The sequence below is a fragment of the Scyliorhinus canicula genome, chromosome 4, assembly GCF_902713615.1.
Source record: "Scyliorhinus canicula chromosome 4, sScyCan1.1, whole genome shotgun sequence".
Classification (NCBI taxonomy): Eukaryota; Metazoa; Chordata; class Chondrichthyes; order Carcharhiniformes; family Scyliorhinidae; genus Scyliorhinus; species Scyliorhinus canicula.
Genome location: NC_052149.1, coordinates 21,260,518 through 21,282,829, shown reverse-complemented (window position 1 = coordinate 21,282,829; position 22,312 = coordinate 21,260,518). Strand labels below are relative to the sequence as shown.

Genomic DNA, 22,312 nt, shown 5'->3' with positions numbered 1-22,312 from the left:
CCCTCATCCAGCACCCCTCATCCACCACCCCTCATCCACCACCCCTCATCCACCACCCCTCATCCACCACCCCTCATCCGCCATCCCTCATCCAGCACCCCTCATCCACCACCCCTCATCCGCGACCCCTCATCCAGCACCCCTCATCCAGCACCCCTCATCCACCACCCCTCATCCAGCACCCCTCATCCACCACCCCTCATCCACCAGCCCTCATCCACCACCCCTCATCCAGCACCCCTCATCCACCACCCCTCATCCACCACCCCTCATCCACCACCCCTCATCCACCACCCCTCATCCGCCATCCCTCATCCGCCACCCCTCATCCGCGACCCCTCATCCACCACCCCTCATCCACCACCCCTCATCCACCATCCCTCATCCACCACCCCTCATCCACCACCCCTCATCCACCACCCCTCATCCACCAGCCCTCATCCACCACCCCTCATCCACCACCCCTCATCCACCACCCCTCATCCGCGACCCCTCATCCAGCACCCCTCATCTGTGACCCCTCATCCACCATCCCTCATCCACCACCCCTCATCCACCACCCCTCATCCACCATCCCTCATCCACCACCCCTCATCCGCGACCCCTCATCCAGCACCCCTCATCTGTGACCCCCACACAACCAGAGCACCAAAAGTGTGCACAATTCGTCACAAACTGGCCCTAATAACATTTAATTTTCATGTACACCATGGTGAAAGTTGGCTCACAACAAAAAGCTGAAATGTGAATTTATTGCATTCTATTATTCTGTCGAGCTTGTCTAGTTTGAAACAATTGGAAATGAAAAAAATCTATTAATCTCTCCATGGTAACAATGAAAACTTAAATTGAAAAGCAGAATACTGGCGATACTGGAAATCTGAAACTGTCATAACCCGCATGGGGCCCAGGGGAAACCAGTATCGATCTTCCCGTGGGACTCGCGGAGTACGGGTTTCGCAGGTAAGGGGCGGAGGACATCCAGCTGGGGCTCATTGGAACTGAACAGAAAAGCCGGCCCGATAGGGACCCGCAAGTTGGTTGTCCCAACGAGGAGTGTGATTGTGGATAGTTAGTGCCGTGGGCAAATAACTGTAAATGGTTAAAATAAATCTTTGCTTCCTGCCACTGGTTTCCTCGTTCATTAAATAAACCAAAACAGAAAATACTGGAAAAACTCATCGTCAGGCAGCATTTGTAGAGAGTTAACATTTCAGGTTGATGACCTTTCATCAGAACTGGGAAAGGTTAAGACACATAATGGGTTTTGATTGAGGGGTGGGTAGATGAGGACCACAAGACCATAATAATAAATAAAAAACAAGACATAGGAGCAGGATTAGGCCACTCGGCCCATCGCATCTGCTCTGCCATTCAATCATGACTGATGTTTTTCTCATCCCCATTCTCCTGCCTTCTCCCCATAACCCCTGACCCCCTTATTAATCAAGAACCTATCTATCTCTGTCTTAAAGACACTCAGTGATTTGGCCTCCACAGCCTTCTGCGGCAAAGAGTTTCACAGATTCACCACCTTCTGACTGAAGAAATTCCTCCTCATCTCTGTTTTAAAGGATTGTCCCTTTAGTCTGAGATTGAGTCCTCTGTTTCTAGGTTTTCCTACAAGTGGAAACATCCTCTCCACGTCCACTTTATCTAGACCTTGCAGTATCCTGTAAGTTTCAATAAGATTCCCCCCTTCATCCTTCTAAACTCCAACAAGTACAGACCCAGAGTCCTAAACCACTCCTCATATGAAAAGCTCTTCATTCCAAGGGCCATTCTTATGAACCTCCTCTGGACCCTTTCCAAGGCCAGCACATCCTTCCTTAGATGTAGGGCGCAAACTTCTCACAATGGGCACGATTCTCCGACCCCCACGCCGGGTGGGAGAATGGCGGGACTGCCGGGTGAATCACGCCACGCCACCCTGGCACCCCCACGCGATTCTCCCACCCCCCCCCCCCCAAATGGCGTGTCGCGTTTTGCGACAGGCCACTCGGAGAATCGGCGCTCGCCATTTCTAACGGCGACCGGCGATTCTCCGGCCCGGATGGGCCGAGCGGCCTGCCGAACCCGACCGGTTCATGCCGGCGCCAACCACACCGGGTCGCTGCCGGCGTGAACATCGCGCGACCGCTGCATGTGGGGCCTGTGGGGGGCGGAGGGAGGATCGAGCACCAGGGGCGTGCTCAGGAGGTGTCTGGCCCACGATCGGTGCCCACCGATCGTCGGGCCGGCGTCTCTAAAAGACGCACTCTTTTCCCTCCGCCACGCAAGATCAAGCCGCCATGTCTTGCGGGGCAGCGGAGGGGAAGACGGCAATCGCGCATGTGCGGGTTGGCGCCGACCAACCTGCGCATGCACGGGTGACGTCACTTAGGCGCCGCCGGCCGCGTCATTCCGGCCGCGCCGCTTTGACGCAAGCATCAAGGCCCGGCACGCGAAATTCACGCGCTGCTGCTCCTAGCCCCCCGGGAGGGGGGAGAATAGGGGCGAGGAGCGGCCTCCGACGCCGGAGTGAAACACTCCGGGTTTCACTCTGGCGTCGGCGGTTTGTCTCCCTTTGGGAGAATTTTGCCCAATATTCCAAATAGGGTTTGACCAGAGCTTTACACAGCCTCAGAAATACATCCCTGCTCTTGTATTCTAGCCCTCTCGACATGAATGCTAACATTGCATTTGCATTCCTCACTGCCGACTGAACCTGCACGTTAACCTTAAGTGAATCTTGAACTAAGACATCCAAATCCCTTTGTGTTTCAGATTTCCTAAGCCTTTTCCCATTTAGAAATGAGTCTATGCCTCCATTCTTCCTGCCAAAGTGCATAACTTCACACTTTTCCACATTATATTCCATCTGCCACTTCTTTTCCCACTCTTTTGGCCTGTCCAAGTTCTTCTGCAGCCCCCTTGCTTCCTCAATACTACCTGTTCCTCTGCATATCTTTGTATCATCTGCAAACTCAGCAACAATGCTCTCAGTTCCTTCTTCCAGATTGTTAATGTATATTGTGAAAACTTGTGGTCCCAGCACAGATCCCTGAGGCACACGACTAGTCACCGGCTGCCATCTTGAAAATGACCACTTTATCCCCACTCTCTGCCTTCTGCCAGTCAGCCAATCCTCTATCCATGCCAGTATCTTACCCTTAACATCATGGGCTCTTAACTTATTTAACAGCCTCCTATGTGGCACCTCCTCAAATGCCTTCTGGAAATCTAAATAGATCACGTCCACTGGTTCTCCTTTGTCTAACTTTCTTGTTACCTCCTAAACCAATTTAAAAAAAATTTAGAGTACCCAATTATTTTTTTCCAATTAAGGGTCAATTTTAGTATGGCCAATCCACCTAACCTGCACATCTTCTGGTTGCGATGGTGAGATGGTAGCACAAGTGGATTGCACTGTGGCTTCACAGTGCCTGGGTCCCAGGTTCAATTCCCGGCTTGGGTCACTGTCTGTGCGGAGTCTGCACGTTCTCCCCGTGTGCGTGGGTTTCCTTCGGGTGCTCCGGTTTCCTCCCACAGTCCAAAGATGCGCTGTTAGGTGGATTGGCCGTGATAAATTGCCCATAGTGACCAAAAAGGTTAGGTGGGTTACTGGGTTACGGGGGATAGGGTGGAAGTGAGGGCTTAAGTGGGTCGGTGCAGACTCGATGGGCTGAATGGCCTCCTTCTCTACTGTATTCTATGAATGTGCAAACTCCACACGGACAGTGACCCGGGCTAGGATCGAACCCGCCCTCCTCGCAAAAGAATTCTAACAGATTTGTCAGACTTGACCCTCTCCTTGACGATGCTGCGCTGACTCAGTCCTGTTTTATCAAGTACTCTGCAATCTGAAAGACAAAGTTGTAATTTCTTCAAATTTATGCTTTTGTTTAAATTTGTAGTTGGGACAGAGGGGTTATTCTAGTATTCTGGTCAGGCAGACCACAAAGCAAACCCAGTCCTGTACATTCTTATGTTCTTTTTATAGTTTGGGTTTCGAGGCATTGATGGGGTAGTTTGAGGGAGCATTAATTGTATGTTACCATGCTGAATCTGACTTCAAAACAGACATGCGGTGCTGGATACTCCAGTCCCCCAGCCACCTGCTTCTTGACGGCGTGCATTCGCTGGGGGTGGGATTCTATACTCCCAACTCTTGTCAATGGGGTTTCCCATTGCAGTCACCCCACGCCAGGAAACCCACGGGCGGGGGTGAGCTGCCAGCGAGACAAGACAATCCCAATGGCACAAAATTTCCGGCTGTGAAGAGGAAAAGTGAAACAGGAAAACAACCAGAAGGGGTGCATCACACTTGCCTCATTCATATATGATACAATTGCATACATTCCATTCTTCAATCTCCTGGGAGAGGCAAAATACAGAAGAAAAAATAATCCTGCAGCCATGGACAGCACGGTGGCACAGTGGTTAGCACTGCTGCCTCACAGCGCCAGGGACCCAAGCTCGAATCTGGCCTTGGGTGTCTGTGTGGAGTCCGCACATTCTCCCTGCGCTGTGTGGGTTTCCTCCGGGTGCTCCGGTTTCCTCCCACAGTCCAAAGATATGCAGGTTAGGTGGGGTTACAGGGATAGGGTGGAGGAGTGGGCCAAGTTCGGGTGCTCTTTCAGAGGTTCGGTGAAGACTCGATGGGCCGAGAGGCCTCCATCTGCACTGTGAGGATTCTATGGAATCTTTAAACAAGCGACAAAATCTTCTCCAGCCCCCTAATGTAATCAAAGCTAACTGAGAGTTCTTTATGCTGAAACTGAGAGTGTTCAATCATCAGTACTCATGTTCCTTAACATTAGAAGGTGAAATTTATGCAGATTAGAAAGAAAGTTCACTTTTATATGATGTTGAGATTAACGGAATGTAATTCATTCTCCATTTGAATTGTTGTAGCCTGATTTTATTTAATTGGATTTTGCACCACAGAATGGTAGGGTGCAATAAAACCAAATTTCTAATCTTTACTGCAAGTTAAGTAGAATATTAGAAGGGTGGAAAACCAGTGAAAATGAAGACAGTATTTATTCTTCAGCCGACATTAGTGAAACAGTTAATCTGAGCAATTTGGCGACTGCTTTTTCTACATTTATTTCCTACATTTAAAAAAAAATTAAAGTACCCAATTCATTTTTCCAATTTAGTGTGGCCATTCCACCTAGCCTGCACATCTTTGGGTTGTGGGGCGAAACCCAGGCAAATATGGAGAGAATGTGCAAACTACACACGGACAGTGACCCAGAGCCGGGATCGAACCTTGGACCTCGGCGCCGGGAGACTGAAGCGCTAACCACTGCGCCACCGTGCTGCCCCATTTTCTACATTTTAATGGTGACCACACTTAGAAAGTATTTAATTGGCTATAAAGTGCCTTGGTATGTCCTGCGCTCAAAGCAGGTTCTGTATATGTGCAAGTCTTTATTCGATTAACACTGTCTATTTGAAATCATAGATATCATAGAATTTACCGTGCAGAAGGAGTCCATTCGGCCCATCGAGTCTGCACCGGCTCTTGGAAAGAGCACCCTACCCAAGGTCAACACCTCCACCCTATCCCCATAACCCAGTAACCCCACCCAACACTAAGGGCAATTTTGGACACTAAGGGAAATTTAGAATGGCCAATCCACCTAACCTGCGCATCTTTGGACTGTGGGAGGAAACCGGACCACCCGGAGGAAACCCACGCACACACGGGGAGGATGTGCAGACTCCGCACAGACAGTGACCCAAGCCGGAATCAAACCTGGGACGAGCTGTGAAGCAATTGTGCTATCCACAATGCTACCGTGCTGCTCCCATGAAAATAGGAAATGCTGGGAAAGGCTCAACGAGTCAGGCAGCATCTGTGGAGAGAGAAAGAGAGTCAAACTTTCATGTCCGTACGACTCTTCTTCACTCACTATTTGGCTGTGTATTAGCAAGGAGTCACCCCTGAATGTCTTTTTGGTTGGAACTGTGATCGTGACGTTATTAGCAACCACGTTAGTGCAGTAACCCATTTATCTTAAACAGGGTAATGGCTTCATTAAAACGGTGTAATCAGAGTGCTTACTTCCGATATGATAGTGTGCGATTTCACACTATGTGTGAACAGGCGCTGGCCCCCAGCTGACTCCAGTGTTTCCGTGGTGACTGGATTTCTGAACAGCAATTTCTTAAATCAGAATTATTTTCCAGTTTCTTTCAACTGGAAATATTAAATTTCATTGACGGTCATCGGAATGAATATTTTCTTATCACCTAACCACAGAAATGGAAGCCGAGGAAGGTTTATTATCAGGCAATTACAAATTACCAGAGGTGTTTTTGTCAAAATTCATAAACAGAAAACTGGCACCTGCTCAAACAACGGCAAAATCATAAACAAATGGACAGCCAACCAAATAGTTACTTTGCATGTGCCAGGTACTTATAATTTCTTTTTTAAATTTAGAGTACCCAATTCATTTTTTCCAATTAAGGGGCAATTTAGTGTGACCAATCCAGCTACCCTGCACATCTTTGGGTTGTGGGGGCGAAACCCACGCAGACACGGGGAGAATGTGCAACCTCCACACGGACAGTGACCCAGGGCTGGGATCGAACCCGGGACCTCGATGCCGTGAGAGTGCAGTGCTAACCACTGTGCCACCGTGCTGCCCAGGTACTTATAATTGACCAGTTCCCAAGGTTAAAGGTCTAGCCCCTCTGGGGGGGTTCCCCTTATGTGTGGTCGGGGGGGGCTGATGCCTGTGAAATGGGTGGGGGGGGGTCTTGCATGTGAGTGGGGACTTGGCTGTGAAGGGGGAGAGTGCCCAGCAGAGGGCAGCAGAGCACCAGCAGAGGGCAGCAGAGCACCAGCAGAGGGCAGCAGAGCAGAGCTACTGATCAGCTGTTCTGGGGAAATTTGCATACGTGCAGTGCGGTCAGCCTAAGTTGAAGGTGGTTTGTGGAGGGGCTGTTGGCAAGTGACAGTTAAACCCGAAACACTTTGTGAGTGTTTCCCACCCTACCTCCTCCTCTAACCAACCCCCCCCACCCCACGGTGGTTGGGAAGCGGGAGCAGGGGCCTGTCGTGAAGGTGAGTGAGTGCCTTTAAATTTGCTTACCTTTCAGCGGGATCAGGGTTTGAGGTAATATCAGGTAAGCTCTTCCTTTCTTTTTCTTTTTCTTGTTTTTTTTTAATCTAGAGGGGATGTCAGGGAAGGCAGTACAATGCTCCTCCTGCAGAATGTTTGAGGTGAGGGAAGCCGTCAGTGTCCCTGCTGATTTCATCTGTGGGAAGTGCACCCAACTCCAGCTCCTCAAAAACCGTGTTAGGGACCTGGAGCTTGAGCTGGATGAACTTCCGATCATTCGGGAGGCAGAGGGGGTCATAGATAGGAGCTTCAGGGAAGTAGTTACACCAAAGACTGGAGATAGATGGGTAACTGTAAGAGGGACTGGGAAGAAGCAGTCAGTGCAGGGACCCCCTGCGGTCGTTCCCCTGAGTAACAAGTATACCGTTTTGGATACTTGTGGGGGGGACGACTTACCAGGGGTAAGCCATGGGGTACGGGCCTCTGGCACGGAGTCTGTCCCTGTTGCTCAGAAGGGAAGGGGGGAAAGGAGTAGAACATTAGTAATTGGGGACTCAATAGTCAGGGGCACAGATAGGAGATTTTGTGGGAGCGAGAGAGACTCACGTTTGGTATGTTGCCTCCCAGGTGCAAGGGTACGTGATGTCTCGGATCGTGTTTTCCGGGTCCTTAAAGGGGAGGGGGAGCAGCCCCAAGTCGTAGTCCACATTGGCACTAACGACATAGGTAGGAAAGGGGACAAGGATGTCAGGCAGGCCTTTAGGGAGCTAGGATGGAAGCTCAGAGCGAGAACAAACAGAGTTGTTATCTCTGGGTTGTTGCCCGTGCCACGTGATAGTGAGATGAGGAATAGGGAGAGAGAGCAATTAAACACGTGGCTACAGGGATGGTGCAGGCGGGAGGGATTCAGATTTCTGGATAACTGAGGCTCTTTCTGGGGAAGGTGGGACCTCTATAGACAGGATGGTCTACATCTGAACCTGAGGGGCACCAATATCCTGGGGGGGAGATTTGTTAGTACTCTTTGGGGGGGTTTAAACTAATTCAGCAGGGGCATGGGAACCTGGATTGTAGTTTTGGGGTGCGAGAGATTGAGAGTAGAGAGGTCAGGAGCACAGTTTTGACTTCGCAGGAGGGCGGCAGTGTTCGGGTCTGTGGTTTGAAGTGTGTCTATTTCAATGCCAGGAGTATACGAAATAAGGTAGGGGAACTGGCAGCATGGGTTGGTACCTGGGACTTCGATGTTGTGGCCATTTCAGAGACATGGATAGAGCAGGGACAGGAATGGTTGTTGCAGGTTCCGGGGTTTAGGTGCTTTAGTAAGGTCAGAGAAGGGGGCAAAAGAGGGGGAGGTGTGGCGCTGCTAGTCAAGGACAGTATTACGGTGGTAGAAAGGTTGCAAGATGGGGACTCTTCTTCCGAGGTAGTATGGGCTGAGGTTAGAAACAGGAAAGGAGAGGTCACCCTGTTGGGAGTTTTCTATAGGCCACCTAATAGTTCTAGAGATGTAGAGGAAAGGATGGCGAAGATGATTCTGGAAAAGAGCGAAAGTAACAGGGTAGTTGTTATGGGAGACTTTAACTTTCCTAATATTGACTGGAAAAGATATAGTTCGAGTACATTGGATGGGTCGTTCTTTGTACAATGTGTGCAGGAGGGTTTTCTGACACAATATGTTGACAAGCCAACAAGAGGTGAGGCCACTTTGGATTTGGTTTTGGGTAATGAACCAGGCCAGGTGTTAGATCTGGAGGTAGGTGAACACTTTGGAGGCAGTGACCACAATTCGGTGACCTTTACGTTAGTGATGGAAAGGGATAAGTATACCCCGCAGAGCAAGAGTTATAGCTGGGGGAAGGGCAATTATGATGCCATTAGACATGACTTAGGATGTGTTGGTTGGAGAAGTAGGCTGCAAGGGTTGGGCACACTGGATATGTGGAGCTTGTTCAAGGAACAGCTATTGCATGTTCTTGATAAGTACGTACCAGTCAGGCAGGGAGGAAGGGGTCGAGCGAGGGAACCGTGGTTTACCAAAGAAGTGGAATCTCTTGTTAAGAGGAAGAAGGAGGCCTATGTGAAGATGAGGCGTGAAGTTTCAGTTGGGGCGCTTGATAGTTACAAGGAAGCGAGGAAGGATCTAAAGAGAGAGCTGAGACGAGCAAGGAGGGGACATGAGAAGTCTTTGGCAGGTAGGATCAAGGAAAACCCAAAAGCTTTCTATAGGTATGTCAGGAATAAAAGAATGACTAGGGTAAGAGTAGGGCCAGTCAAGGACAGTGGTGGGAAGTTGTGTGTGGAGGCTGAGGAGATAAGCGAGATACTAAATGAATACTTTTCGTCAGTATTCACTCAAGAAAAAGATAATATTGTGGAGGAGAATGCTGAGACCCAGGCTATTAGAATAGATGGCATTGAGGTGCGTAGGGAAGAAGTGTTGGCAATTCTGGACAAGGTGAAAATAGATAAGTCCCCGGGGCCGGATGGGATTTATCCTAGGATTCTCTGGGAAGCCAGGGAAGAGATTGCTGAGCCTTTGGCTTTGATTTTTAGGTCATCATTGGCTACAGGAATAGTGCCAGAGGACTGGAGGATAGCAAATGTGGTCCCTTTGTTCAAGAAGGGGAGTAGAGATAACCCCGGTAACTATAGGCCGGTGAGCCTAACGTCTGTGGTGGGTAAAGTCTTGGAGAGGATTATAAAAGATACGATTTATAATCATCTAGATAGGAATAATATGATTAGGGATAGTCAGCTTTGTTTTGTGAAGGGTAGGTCATGCCTCACAAACCTTATCGAGTTCTTTGAGAAGGTGACTGAACAGGTAGACGAGGGTAGAGCAGTTGATGTGGTGTATATGGATTTCAGTAAAGCGTTTGATAAGGTTCCCCACGGTCGGCTATTGCAGAAAATACGGAGGCTGGGGATTGAGGGTGATTTAGAGATGTGGATCAGAAATTGGCTAGTTGAAAGAAGACAGAGAGTGGTAGTTGATGGGAAATGTTCAGAATGGAGTTCAGTTACGAGTGGCGTACCACAAGGATCTGTTCTGGGGCCGTTGCTGTTTGTCATTTTTATAAATGACCTAGAGGAGGGCGCAGAAGGATGGGTGAGTAAATTTGCAGACGACACTAAAGTCGGTGGAGTTGTAGACAGTGCGGAAGGATGTTGCAGGTTACAGAGGGACATAGATAAGCTGCAGAGCTGGGCTGAGAGGTGGCAAATGGAGTTTAATGTGGAGAAGTGTGAGGTGATTCACTTTGGAAAGAATAACAGGAATGCGGAATATTTGGCTAATGGTAAAATTCTTGGTAGTGTGGATGAGCAGAGGGATCTCGGTGTCCATGTACATAGATCCCTGAAAGTTGCCACCCAGGTTGATAGGGTTGTGAAGAAGGCCTATGGTGTGTTGGCCTTTATTGGTAGAGGGATTGAGTTCCGGAGCCATGAGGTCATGATGCAGCTGTACCAAACTCTGGTACGGCCGCATTTGGAGTATTGCGTACAGTTCTGGTCGCCTCATTATAGGAAGGACGTGGAAGCTTTGGAACGGGTGCAGAGGAGATTTACCAGGATGTTGCCTGGTATGGAGGGAAAATCTTATGAGGAAAGGCTGATGGACTTGAGGTTGTTTTCGTTAGAGAGAAGAAGGTTAAGAGGTGACTTAATAGAGGCATACAAAATGATCAGAGGGTTAGATAGGGTGGACAGCGAGAGCCTTCTCCCGCGGATGGAGGTGGCTAGCACGAGGGGACATAGCCTTAAATTGAGGGGTAATAGATATAGGACAGAGGTCAGAGGTGGGTTTTTTACGCAAAGAGTGGTGAGGCCGTGGAATGCCCTACCTGCAACAGTAGTGAACTCGCCAACATTGAGGGCATTTAAAAATTTATTGGATAAGCATATGGATGATAAGGGCATAGTGTAGTTAGATGGCCTTTAGTTTTTTTTTTCCATGTCGGTGCAACATCGAGGGCCGAAGGGCCTGTACTGCGCTGTATCGTTCTATGTTCTATGTTCTATGTGCCTGCGATACTGCTATGGTGGTGTGGGTGGAGGAGGATTCCCCTGATACCTTCGCGGTGGGTGGGTCCTTCATGTCTGTGAGGGGCATTTCCAGCACTGATCAAGATGCCCTTTAAAGATGGCGCTCCGATCTCTGTGGAGCCGGTCTTACTGGCTTTATTAGGCCCCACCCCACCAGACTGACGGCGTTATGGCCGATTTTATTTACAGGTGTCGGAAGACCTGGGGCCAGATTCTCTGATTCTGCGGCTACGTGTGGCGGATCTGTGGCATTGTACGTGGAAAAAATCAGCGCCGTCCCCTCACCGATGCAATGACCAGTGAAGGGCCAGCAGCCGAGCCATGTAAAACACCCGGCCTCCATGAAATAGTCAGCTGGAGAATTGCCATGCCTGTGGCCGAGCATGCGCACGGCGACAACCTGCAGCGGTCGCGTCGTACAACATGGTACCAGCTGTGCACAGACCCGACCTGCCAGATTGTGCCCCCGCCCCGGACGCTCTCTCGCCAACCCCTGGCCACCCCCAAAAGTTACCCAGCCCTCGTGGAAGCCCCACCGGCCAGCAGCACCGCTCCCGCCCGACTGTGGCGGTGCTGGACACAGTCCGCGGCCGCCATTCCGGGTTCTCACACGGCTGGGACCACACGTCCCCGTTCCGTCATGAACTCGGCCCATCGGGGGCGGAGCTTCAGGGGAGGGCCTTCAGGTGATGGGCTGAGGCCGTCAACGGTGTGCGGTGCGCGCTGCAGTGATGCCATTTACATAGAAATTACAGTGCAGAACGAGGCCATTCAGCCAATCGAGTCTGCACCGGCCCTTGGAAAAAGCATCGAACATCAGCCCATATCCTATCCCCACCTAACCATTTTGGAGACTAAGGACAATTTAGCGTGGCCAATCCACCTAACCAGACGGCGAATGATGAGGCAGAGCAACAGTGAAGGTTAAGGCACAGTGAAGGATGTGGTAGGGCGACGGTGAAGGATGTGGTAGGGCGACGGTGAAGGAGGTGGTAGAGCGACGGTGAAGGTGGTGGTAGAGCGATGGTGAAGGAGGTGGTAGAGCGATGGTGAAGGATGTGGTAGAGCGGTGGTGAAGGATGTGGTAGAGCGACGGTGAAGGAGGTGGTAGAGCGACGGTGAAGGAGGCGGTAGAGCGACGGTGAAGGAGGTGGTAGAGTGACGGTGAAGGAGGTGGTAGAGCGACGGTGAAGGAGGTGGTAGAGTGACGGTGAAGGAGGTGGTAGAGCGATGGTGAAGGAGGTGGTAGAGCGACGGTGAAGGAGGTGGTAGAGCGATGGTGAAGGAGGTGGTAGAGCGACGGTGAAGGAGGTGGTAGAGCGGTGGTGAAGGATGTGGTAGAGCAACAGTGAAGGAGGTGGTAGAGTGACGGTGAAGGAGGTGGTAGAGCGAAGGTGAAGGAGGCGGTAGAGCGACGGTGAAGGAGGTGGTAGAGCGGTGGTGAAGGAGGTGGTAGAGCGATGGTGAAGGAGCTGGTAGAGTGATGGTGAAGGAGGCGGTAGAGCGACGGTGAAGGAGGAGGTAGAGCGATGGTGAAGGAGATGGTAGAGCGACGGTGAAGGAGGTGGTAGAGCGACGGTGAAGGAGGTGGTAGAGCGATGGTGAAGGAGGTGGTAGAGCGATGGTGAAGGAGGTGGTAGAGTGGTGGTGAAGGAGGTGGTAGAGTGACGGTGAAGGAGGTGGTAGAGCGACGGTGAAGGAGATGGTAGAGCGGTGGTGAAGGAGGTGGTAGAGCGACGGTGAAGGAGGTGGTAGAGCGACGGTGAAGGAGGTGGTAGAGCGGTGGTGAAGGAGGTGGTAGAGCGATGGTGAAGGAGGTGGTAGAGCGATGGTGAAGGAGGTGGTAGAGCGATGGTGAAGGAGGTGGTAGAGCGACGGTGAAGGAGGTGGTAGAGCGACGGTGAAGGAGGTGGTAGAGCGATGGTGAAGGAGGTGGTAGAGCGATGGTGAAGGAGATGGTAGAGCGACGGTGAAGGAGGTGGTAGAGCGATGGTGAAGGAGGTGGTAGAGCGACGGTGAAGGAGGTGGCAGAGTGACGGTGAAGGAGGTGATAGAGCGACGGTGAAGGAGGTGGCAGAGTGACGGTGAAGGAGGTGGTAGAGCGATGGTGAAGGAGGTGGTAGAGTGACGGTGAAGGAGGTGGTACAGCGACGGTGAAGGAGATGGTAGAGTGACGGTGAAGGAGGTGGCAGAGTGACGGTGAAGGAGGTGATAGAGCGACGGTGAAGGAGGTGGCAGAGTGACGGTGAAGGAGGTGGTAGAGCGATGGTGAAGGATGTGGTAGAGCGATATTGAAGGAGGTGGTAGAGCGACGGTGAAGGAGCTGGTAGAGCGATGGTGAAGGAGCTGGTAGAGCGACGGTGAAGGAGATGGTAGAGCGATGGTGAAGGAGGTGGTAGAGCGATGGTGAAGGAGGCGGTAGAGCGACGGTGAAGGAGGCGGTAGAGCGATGGTGAAGGAGGTGGTAGAGCGACGGTGAAGGAGATGGTAGAGCGACGGCGAAGGAGGTGGTAGAGCGATGGTGAAGGAGGTGGTAGAGTGACGGTGAAGGAGGTGGTAGAGCGACGGTGAAGGAGGTGGTAGAGTGACGGTGAAGGAGGTGGCAGAGCGGTGGCGAAGGAGGTGGTAGAGCGACGGTGAAGGAGGTGGTAGAGCGATGGTGAAGGAGGTGGTAGAGCGGTGGTGAAGGAGGTGGTAGAGCGACGGTGAAGGAGGTGGTAGAGCGACGGCGAAGGAGGTGGTAGAGCGACGGTGAAGGAGGTGGCAGAGCGACGGTGAAGGAGGTGGTAGAGTGACGGTGAAAGAGGTGGTAGAGTGACGGTGAAGGAGGTGGTAGAGCGACGGTGAAGGAGGTGGTAGAGCGATGGTGAAGGAGGTGGTAGAGCGATGGTGAAGGAGGTGGTAGAGCGACGGTGAGGGAGGTAGTAGAGCGACGGTGAAGGAGGTGGTAGAGTGATGGTGAAGGAGGTGGCAGAGCTACGGTGAAGGAGGTGGTAGAGCGACGGTGAAGGAGGTGGTAGAGCGATGGTGAAGGACGTGGTAGAGTGATGGTGAAGGAGGTGGTAGAGTGATGGTGAAGGAGGTGGCAGAGCTACGGTGAAGGAGGTGGTAGAGCGGTGGTGAAGGAGGTGGTAGAGCGACGGTGAAGGAGGTGGTAGAGCGGTGGTGAAGGAGGTGGTAGAGCGATGGTGAAGGAGGTGGTAGAGCGATGGTGAAGGAGGTGGTAGAGCGACGGTGAAGGAGGTGGTAGAGCGACGGTGAAGGAGGTGGTAGAGCGGTGGTGAAGGAGGTGGTAGAGCGATGGTGAAGGAGGTGGTAGAGCGATGGTGAAGGAGGTGGTACAGCGACGGTGAAGGAGGTGGTAGTGCGACGGTGAAGGAGGTGGTAGAGCGACGGTGAAGGAGGTGGTAGAGTGACGGTGAAGGAGGTGGTAGAGTGACGGTGAAGGAGGTGGTAGAGCGGTGGTGAAGGAGGTGGTAGAGCGGTGGTGAAGGAGGTGGTAGAGCGACGGTGAAGGAGGCGGTAGAGCGATGGTGAAGGAGGTGGGAGAGCGGTGGTGAAGGAGGTGGTAGAGCGGTGGTGAAGGAGGTGGTAGAGCGATGGTGAAGGAGGTGCACAGTTCTCATGCCATAACCTCATGAATAATTGTGCTGGTTTACTGTTATCTAATCTACTGTCTTCTTAATCTCTGTGACGACAGCAACAAGAAAGGCACTTATACAGCCCTAATAAAATAATAAAATGTCTCAAGGTGTTTGACAGGAACAGGTATCAGACAGAAATTTGGCCTGATTCTAATCTGTTATGCAGCCTATTACTGTTCCCCAAAGGTAAGTTATTGAGTTATAGCAGGTTTAATACTGAAAATAATTAGTGAGAAATAGAAAGAGAAGATAAAGAGAGTAAAACAGAAGAGCGCATCTTTCCAGATTTTTGTTGGACCTTAGTGTTGCGAATTGACAGACAGACTCACAATATGTGCCATACCTGGACCATTATTCATAGAATTTACAGTGCAGAAGGAGGCCATTCGGCCCACCGTGTCCACCACGGCCCCTGGAAAGAGCACCTTACTTAAGCCCACGCCTCCACCCTATCCCCGTAACTCCACCAAACCTTTTTGACACTAAGGGGCAATTTAGCACGGCCAATCCACCTAACCTGAACAGCTTTGGACTGTGGGAAGAAACCGGAGCGCCCGGAGGAAACTCACGCAGACACGGAGAGCAAGTGTCAAACTCCACACAGTCACCCGAGGCCGGAATTGAACCTGGGTCCCTGGAGCTGTGATGCAGATGTGCTAACCACAGTGCCATCGTGCCACGCCATAGCTACGGTAATGTGAATCCAAATATGAAACCAAAGCAGTGCAGTGGGACACATAATCACACGGCTCCTAAAATGATCATGTTTGTACTTCGTTTTTGCACAGGCCTTTGACTTCTTCAACTCTATGGCGCAGTGATTAGCACTGCCTCCTCATGGCGCTGAGATCACAGGTTTGACCCCGGCTCTGGGTCACTGTCCGTGTGGAGTTTCTCCCCGGCCGGGATTCTCCCGCAATTGGCGGGGCGGCCCATACTGGCGCCAAAGAGTGACGTACACCACTCCGGCGTCGGGCCGCCCAGAAGGTGCGGAATCCTCCGCACTTCCGGGAGTTAGGCCGGCGCTGGAGGGGTTGGCACCGTGCCAACTGGCGCCAAAGGGCCTCCGCCGGCCGGCGCGATTTGGAGCATGTGCAGGACCGCCAGCTCTTTCCCTCAGCGCCGGCCATCGCAGAGCCTATAGAGGCCGGCACGGAGGGAAAGAGTGCCCCCACGGCACAGGCCCGCCCAGAGATCGGTGGGGCCCGATCGCGGGCCAGGCCTCTGTGGGGGGCCCCTCGGGGCCAGAACCCCCCCCCCCTCCGTGGACCCCGCTAGCCGCCCTCCAAGCTAGATCCGCCGATATGGACCTTGTCTATTTCATGCCAGCGGGCCAGGCCGAAAACGGGTGGCTGCTCGGCCCATCGGGGCCTGGAGAATTGCCGGTGGGGGGGCTCTGGCAACGGCCCCCGACTGGCACGGCGCAATCTCCATCACTGCCCGATAAACGCTGCCGGAGAATTCGGGCAGCCGGCATTATAGCGGCGGGGCGGGATTCACGCCCCCCCTCCCCCCCCGTGTTTGCGTGGGTTTAGCCCCCATGACCCAAAGATGTGCAGGTTGGGCGGATTGGCCACACTAAATTGCCCCTCAATTGGAAAAAAATGAATTGGGCACTCTAAATTTTATTTTTTTAAACTCTAGTGATCAGCGTACCTGAATATATTTCTGAAGTGGCTGAGTGGTCCAGAAAATGCTCCCGGCTGGGAAAAGATGTACAGATAGGCTTCAATCTCATCAGCGGTCATCTTACAGCCTTCCGTCCTAATGCCGGTGCTTTGACTTGTGAATAAGTACTTCAACACCTGGAAGACAAAATCAGCTAATTGCTGTTGGCATACGTGCGGTTATTCTGGACACGGAAAGCACTTTACATTGAGATGCACTACGTAACCATATTTTGTGGTGGTAGTATTATTTCTGTCTAATTTCTGGTCAATGTAGTTTTAAGAAAAATTCTCCCAGTCTTCAAGGACTGTCGGAGGCAGTGTAAAACAGGGGATAATTAGTTGGCAGCCCATTCTGCATCGCCCCTGAATTGTATTTCCATTGAAGACAACAGGAGCCAAACTGGGATGAGACATAGAACAGGTTGCTGATTTATCATCGTGTGTTTGCATTTGTGCAAAGTTAAGATCTGCCCCAGGCCTTCCTGCACCACAAGCTGTTTGCATTGCCTTTCCTAATAACGCGCCTGAGTGTGTTCTGCATGACAAAAACAAAATACTCAAACTATGCCCTACAGCTAGTTAATGCTGCACCCAGCAAAGCTGGTCCTTCCTGGATGGTTGCGAAGACATTATGAGAAAGTAATTTACGGAGTTTAGGCAAACTAAATTAGTTAACGACTGTGGTCTGCAACCCAAGATTAAATGGCGGGCAGAAACTGAATACCGTCTATAGTTCTTAATAATTGTATTGCTGTCGACATCCAAAACTAGCGCAATAATTGCACTGAATGGAGACTATGAGCAGCCTCTTGGATTTCACTGTCCAGGGTAACACAGTCACACAATTTACTGCTGGGTAAAATAAATGGGAAACATTGTTGTGTTGCAGAGTAAAATGGTAAAGGAATTATATTCGGTATGTGCTTAAATCCTGGAAAGGCTTTTTCAACCAAATCGCTGACATCAGGAATGTTGCTCACCTTGAAATCGCTTATTGTAAGAACAAACTCTGGAAGCCATGGGACTTGGAAAAAGAAAAAGTAACTTGACTTTATCAGCTGGGAGGGATGCCGTACCATGTAATCTGAGAAAAGATATTTCAATGAATTTCTTTCACGTGCTTTAAAAAAATATCAAATGTTGTTTTTTTTGCAAAGTACATTCAACACAGACACCGATCTTCAGCGATTTAACTTGGATCTGCTCCAGTGGCATAATATTGGGAGCAGTGTTTACATCTTTGTTCCAATTCAATAAATCCTTGACATTTATTACAAATGACCAGATTCTACATTATGGAATCTATGCCTGCTGGTTATTGACCTCTCTGCTAAGGGAATTTCAGTCCTTCCTTTCCACTCTATTTTGTGCCCTCATAATTTTATGATCCTAATAATAATAATCACTTATTGTCACAAGTAGGCTTCAATGAAGTTACTGTGAAAAGCCCCTAGTCGCCACATTCCGGCGCCTGTTCGGGGAGGCTGGTACGGGAATTGAACCTGTGCTGCTGGCCTGGTTCTGCATTGCAAGCCAGCGGTTTAGCCCACAGTGCTAAACCAACCCCTCCTCAATTAAATCTCTCCTTTGCCCTTCCTGTTCCAAAGAAAATAACCTTTCCAAATAAGAGCAAAAAAACTGTGGATTCTGGAAATCTGCAATAAATGTAGAAAGTGCTGGAAAAACTCAGCAGTTTTGGCAACGTCTGTGGAGAGAGAAACAGTTAATGTTTCACGTCTGTTGGACTCTTCCTTAAAGCTGAAGAGTGGTGGAAATGTGGTGGGTCATATATGAAACAAAATGAAAAGATGAAAAGAAAAAAAAATGAAAATGAAATGAAAGAAAAAATGAAATGAAAATGATACTGGGAGAAGGGGTGGCAAAGGAGGAACAAGGTAGGTCAGGGATAGGTGGGAGTTCAGGAGAGATTTGACAAAGATGTAATGGACACAAGACAAAGATAGTGCTAATGGTAGTGCTAAAGACTAAAGAATACAGGAGTTGGGACTTCTTGCTGAAGTTGAACAAGACATTAGGAAGGTCACACCTGGAAAAATGTGTACAGTTCTGGTCACCCTATTATAGAAAGGATATTATTGAACTAGAAAGAGTGCAGAAGAGATTTACTAGGATGCTACCGGGACTTGGTGGTTTGAGTTATAAGGAGAGGCTGGATAGACTGCAACTTTTTTCCCCGTAGTGGAGGCTTAGGGGTGATATTATAGAGGTCTATAAAATAATGAGGGGCGTAGATAAGGTAGATAGTCAACATCTTTTCCCAAAGGTAGATGAGTCTAAATCTAGAGGGCATAGGTTTAAGGTGAGAGGGGAGAGATACAAATGGGTCCAGAGGGGCAATTTTTTCACACAGAGGGTGGTGAGTGTCTGGAATGAGCTGCCAGAGGCAGTACAATTTTGTTTTTTAAAAAGCATTTAGTCAGTTCTATGGGAAAGATGGGTATAGCGGGATATGGGCCAAATGCAGGCAATTGGGACTAGCTTAGTGGTAAAAACTGGGCAGCATGGACATGTTGGGCCAAAGGACCTTTTTCCATGCTGTAAACCTCTATGACTCTATAAGGTGCAAATAGTGGCATAAAAGTAAGGTAACAGAATGTGTTAATAGCAGAACAAGAGTCAGCCTAGCCAACCTTTGCTCCTAACTAAAATTCACTAGTTCTGGTGAAAACCTCTCTCCTCTTGCACACCTGAGTCATAGGACTCCCAGCAGTTTAACATTCGTCAAATCCCTACCTGCCTCTCTCCGCGACGTGATTACAGGCATCTCAAACTCATGATCTAGAACAATCTGCTGCGCCCCCCCCCCCCCCCCCCATGTGCGCTTAAGTATATTTTAAACAACGACAAGGTTTTCACCTGCAAGATCCTATATTGAATGCCATTCATCATGTTACCCCTTGCATGGAACAGAATCATCAGTTGCTATTCCTAAATTTGCTTTTTGATATTCTGAAGCTATTCTCCCATGTCTGTGATGACCAGAACTAAATACAATGGGGGCGATTCTCTAAAATGGAGCCCAAGTGTTCGCGCCGTCATAAACAACGTCACATTTCACGATGGCACGAACAGGGCCCATGCACGACCGATTCTGGCACAGGGGGCCAGCACAGCGCTGGAGTGGTTCACGTGGCTCCAGCCACCTTACGAGGCGCTAAATGGGCCCCGCCAACCTGCGCTTGCGCGGGGGACTTCTTCAGCGTGCTGGCCCCGACCCAACATGGGGTCGGTGTACAGGGGTCGGCCGCGCCAGGAAGTAGGCCCGGGATTGGGGGTGGGGGGGGAGAGGCTGGCCCGCTGATCGGTGGGCCCCGATCACGGGCCAGACCCCATCGGAGGCCCCCCCGCGTGAAGGAGGCCTCCTCCCTCCCCCTCACAGGCTGCCCGCCGACCGTTCCCGCAGAGTTCCCGCCGGCAGCGACCAGGGGTGAACAGCGCCGGCAGGACTCTGTCGTATCGGCGCGGCCGCTCGGCCCATCCGGACTGGAGAATCGCCAATTCCAACGGCCCGCGGCCAGCGCCGCGCCAAACGCGCCGGCGCAAACGGTGGCGATTCTCTGCACCTCGGAGAATCGCACGCCGGCGTCGGAGCGTCGTGGCGCAGTTGCGGTGATTCTCCGGCCTGGCGCGGGGCTCGGAGAATCGCCCCCAATACTTTAGCTGTTGCCTAACTAGTGTTTTATACAGTTCCAGCAAAACCTGCTTGCTCTTAAATTCTAAGTCTTGACTAGTTCAGGGAGGCTTCCCGTATGCTTTCTTTACCATTTATCCTGCTACCTCAAGGGATCTGTAGACATGCAACCCAAGGCCCTGTGTTCCTCTATCCTTATCACTATACCTAATATTTGTGTACTCTCTTGCTCTTTGCCCTCGCAAATGCATTGTCTCACAATTCAAGATTGAATACCATTTGCCACTCGACCGTCGACCCCTGACCAGTTCATTGACATCTTCCTGCTTCATTCAACTACAATCAATTTTATTTGCGCAGTACAGTAGCACAGTGGTTAGCACAGTTGCTACGCAGCTCCAGGGTCTCAGGTTCGATTCCTGGCTTGGGTCACTGTATGTGCAGAGTCTGCACGTTCTGCCTGTGTCTGTGTGGGTTTCCTCTGGGTGCTCCAGTTTCCTCCCACAGCCCAAAGGTGTGCAGGTTAGGTGGATTCACCATGATAAATTGCCCTTAGTGTCCAAAAGTTTAGTGAGGTTACTGGGTTGCGGAGATAACGGGAATAGGGTGGAGGCATGGGGCCTAAGTAGGGTGCTCCTTCCATGGGCTGGTGCAGACTCGATTTGCCGAATGGTCTCCTTCTGCACTGTAAATGATATGATATATGATATCTGAACTTCTGAATCACCCTGCATTTAAGTTTAAAGCATTAATATATTCCACAACCAGTGAGGGGCCAACAGACCTGCAGAACCTCCCTGGAAAAAACCTACCAGTCACAAAAACACCCATTGACTGTTAGTCCTTTCTTCCAGCCACTGAGCTGATTTTTGATTAAAGTTGTCACTTGCACTTTGAACCCATGAGGTTCAAATGAGCTCTTATCCAAAGCACTACTCAAATCCATGTGATTCAGCAAACCTACTATCTCCATCGACCCTCCTGCTATTTCCTCAAAACATCCAATCAAGTTACTCAGACAGGACCTTCCCTTTCACAATCCGTGCCTTTCTCAATGACCAGCAATACGTTCCATGCCTGTAGGTAAAGCATTGGAAAATTAAGACTAAATCTCAACTATTTCCTCCCATGCTTCACTTAACAGTCTGGGTTTCAAGACCTGCTCATTTCAAAGATGCTGAACCATTTAATATTCCCTCTCCCACTGAGATAAATTCACGGCAGCACAGTGGTCAGCACAATGGCTTCACAGCGCCAGGGTCCCAGGTTCGATTCCCGGCTTGGGTCACTGTCTGTGCGGAGTCCGCATGTTCTCCCCGTGTCTGCGTGGGTTTCCTCCAGGTGCTCCGGTTGCCTCCCACAAATCCCGAAAGACGTGCTTGTTGGGTGAATTTGGCATTCTGAATTCTCCCTCCGTGTACCCGAACATGTGCCGGAATGTGGCGATGAGGATTTTCACAGTAACTTCATTTCAGTGTTAATGTAAGCGTACTTGTGACAATAATAAAGATTATTATTATTATTAATAATCCCATCTGCATGAAGGACCAGGTGAAGTTCAATATATTTCCCTCCTGGGCCATGTGTGTACCCTGCTATTCTGTGCTGAATCAGGGAATTACTGCTTGAGACTCCATCTACCGTGACATCGTCTTAGTTTATAATGAAGATCCAAACTTGCAAAACCTGTTCTTCATGATTTAAAATTTTATTTTCACATGTAAATCAAAACTGGAAATTCTGCTTACAACACCTTAAATGATGTTGCTAATAAATGTTAATGGCCAGCAGAAGGTGCACATGAGAACCCTGGACAAATCCACTGGTTAGGAACATGTGGTAGTCACCACTGTTTGTATAATACTTGTATTCGAGGTAATACGGTAAGGCTCCTGTACTACAGGTACTATAGATTCCTGCCTGCTGGCTCCGCCCAGTAGGTGGAGTATAAATGTGTGTGCACACCGAGCTGCTACCATTTCTGGTAGCAGCTGCAGGAGGCAACACATCTCTGCTTAATAAAGCCTCGATTACTCTCTACTCTCGTCTCGTCGTAATTGATAGTGTATCAGAACGCCAAGCCAGAACAAACACCATTGATAGCTACTGTTTCTCCATATTATTGAACTCATCAATAACTTAACTTTGACTTAGACTCATGAATAATGAATTCACTGTTCATTTAGGTTTAACTAAACTAATCAGGAGGAACCTCTGTCGTACAGTTACCTAGGGTAT

The 22,312-nt window shown here is 50.2% G+C and overlaps 1 protein-coding gene across 1 annotated transcript in view; it reads right to left on the bottom strand.

Moving 5' to 3' along the window:
- Positions 1–22,312, bottom strand: part of ephx4 (epoxide hydrolase 4) — an 89,827-nt gene that overhangs the window by 5,322 nt on the left and 62,193 nt on the right. The window contains exons 5-6 of the mRNA XM_038793819.1: positions 17,403–17,506; positions 16,409–16,557 (exon numbers count right to left, since the gene is read on the bottom strand). Of these exons, the coding sequence (XP_038649747.1) occupies positions 16,409–16,557; positions 17,403–17,506 (253 nt within the window). The remainder of the gene's footprint in view (positions 1–16,408; positions 16,558–17,402; positions 17,507–22,312) is intronic.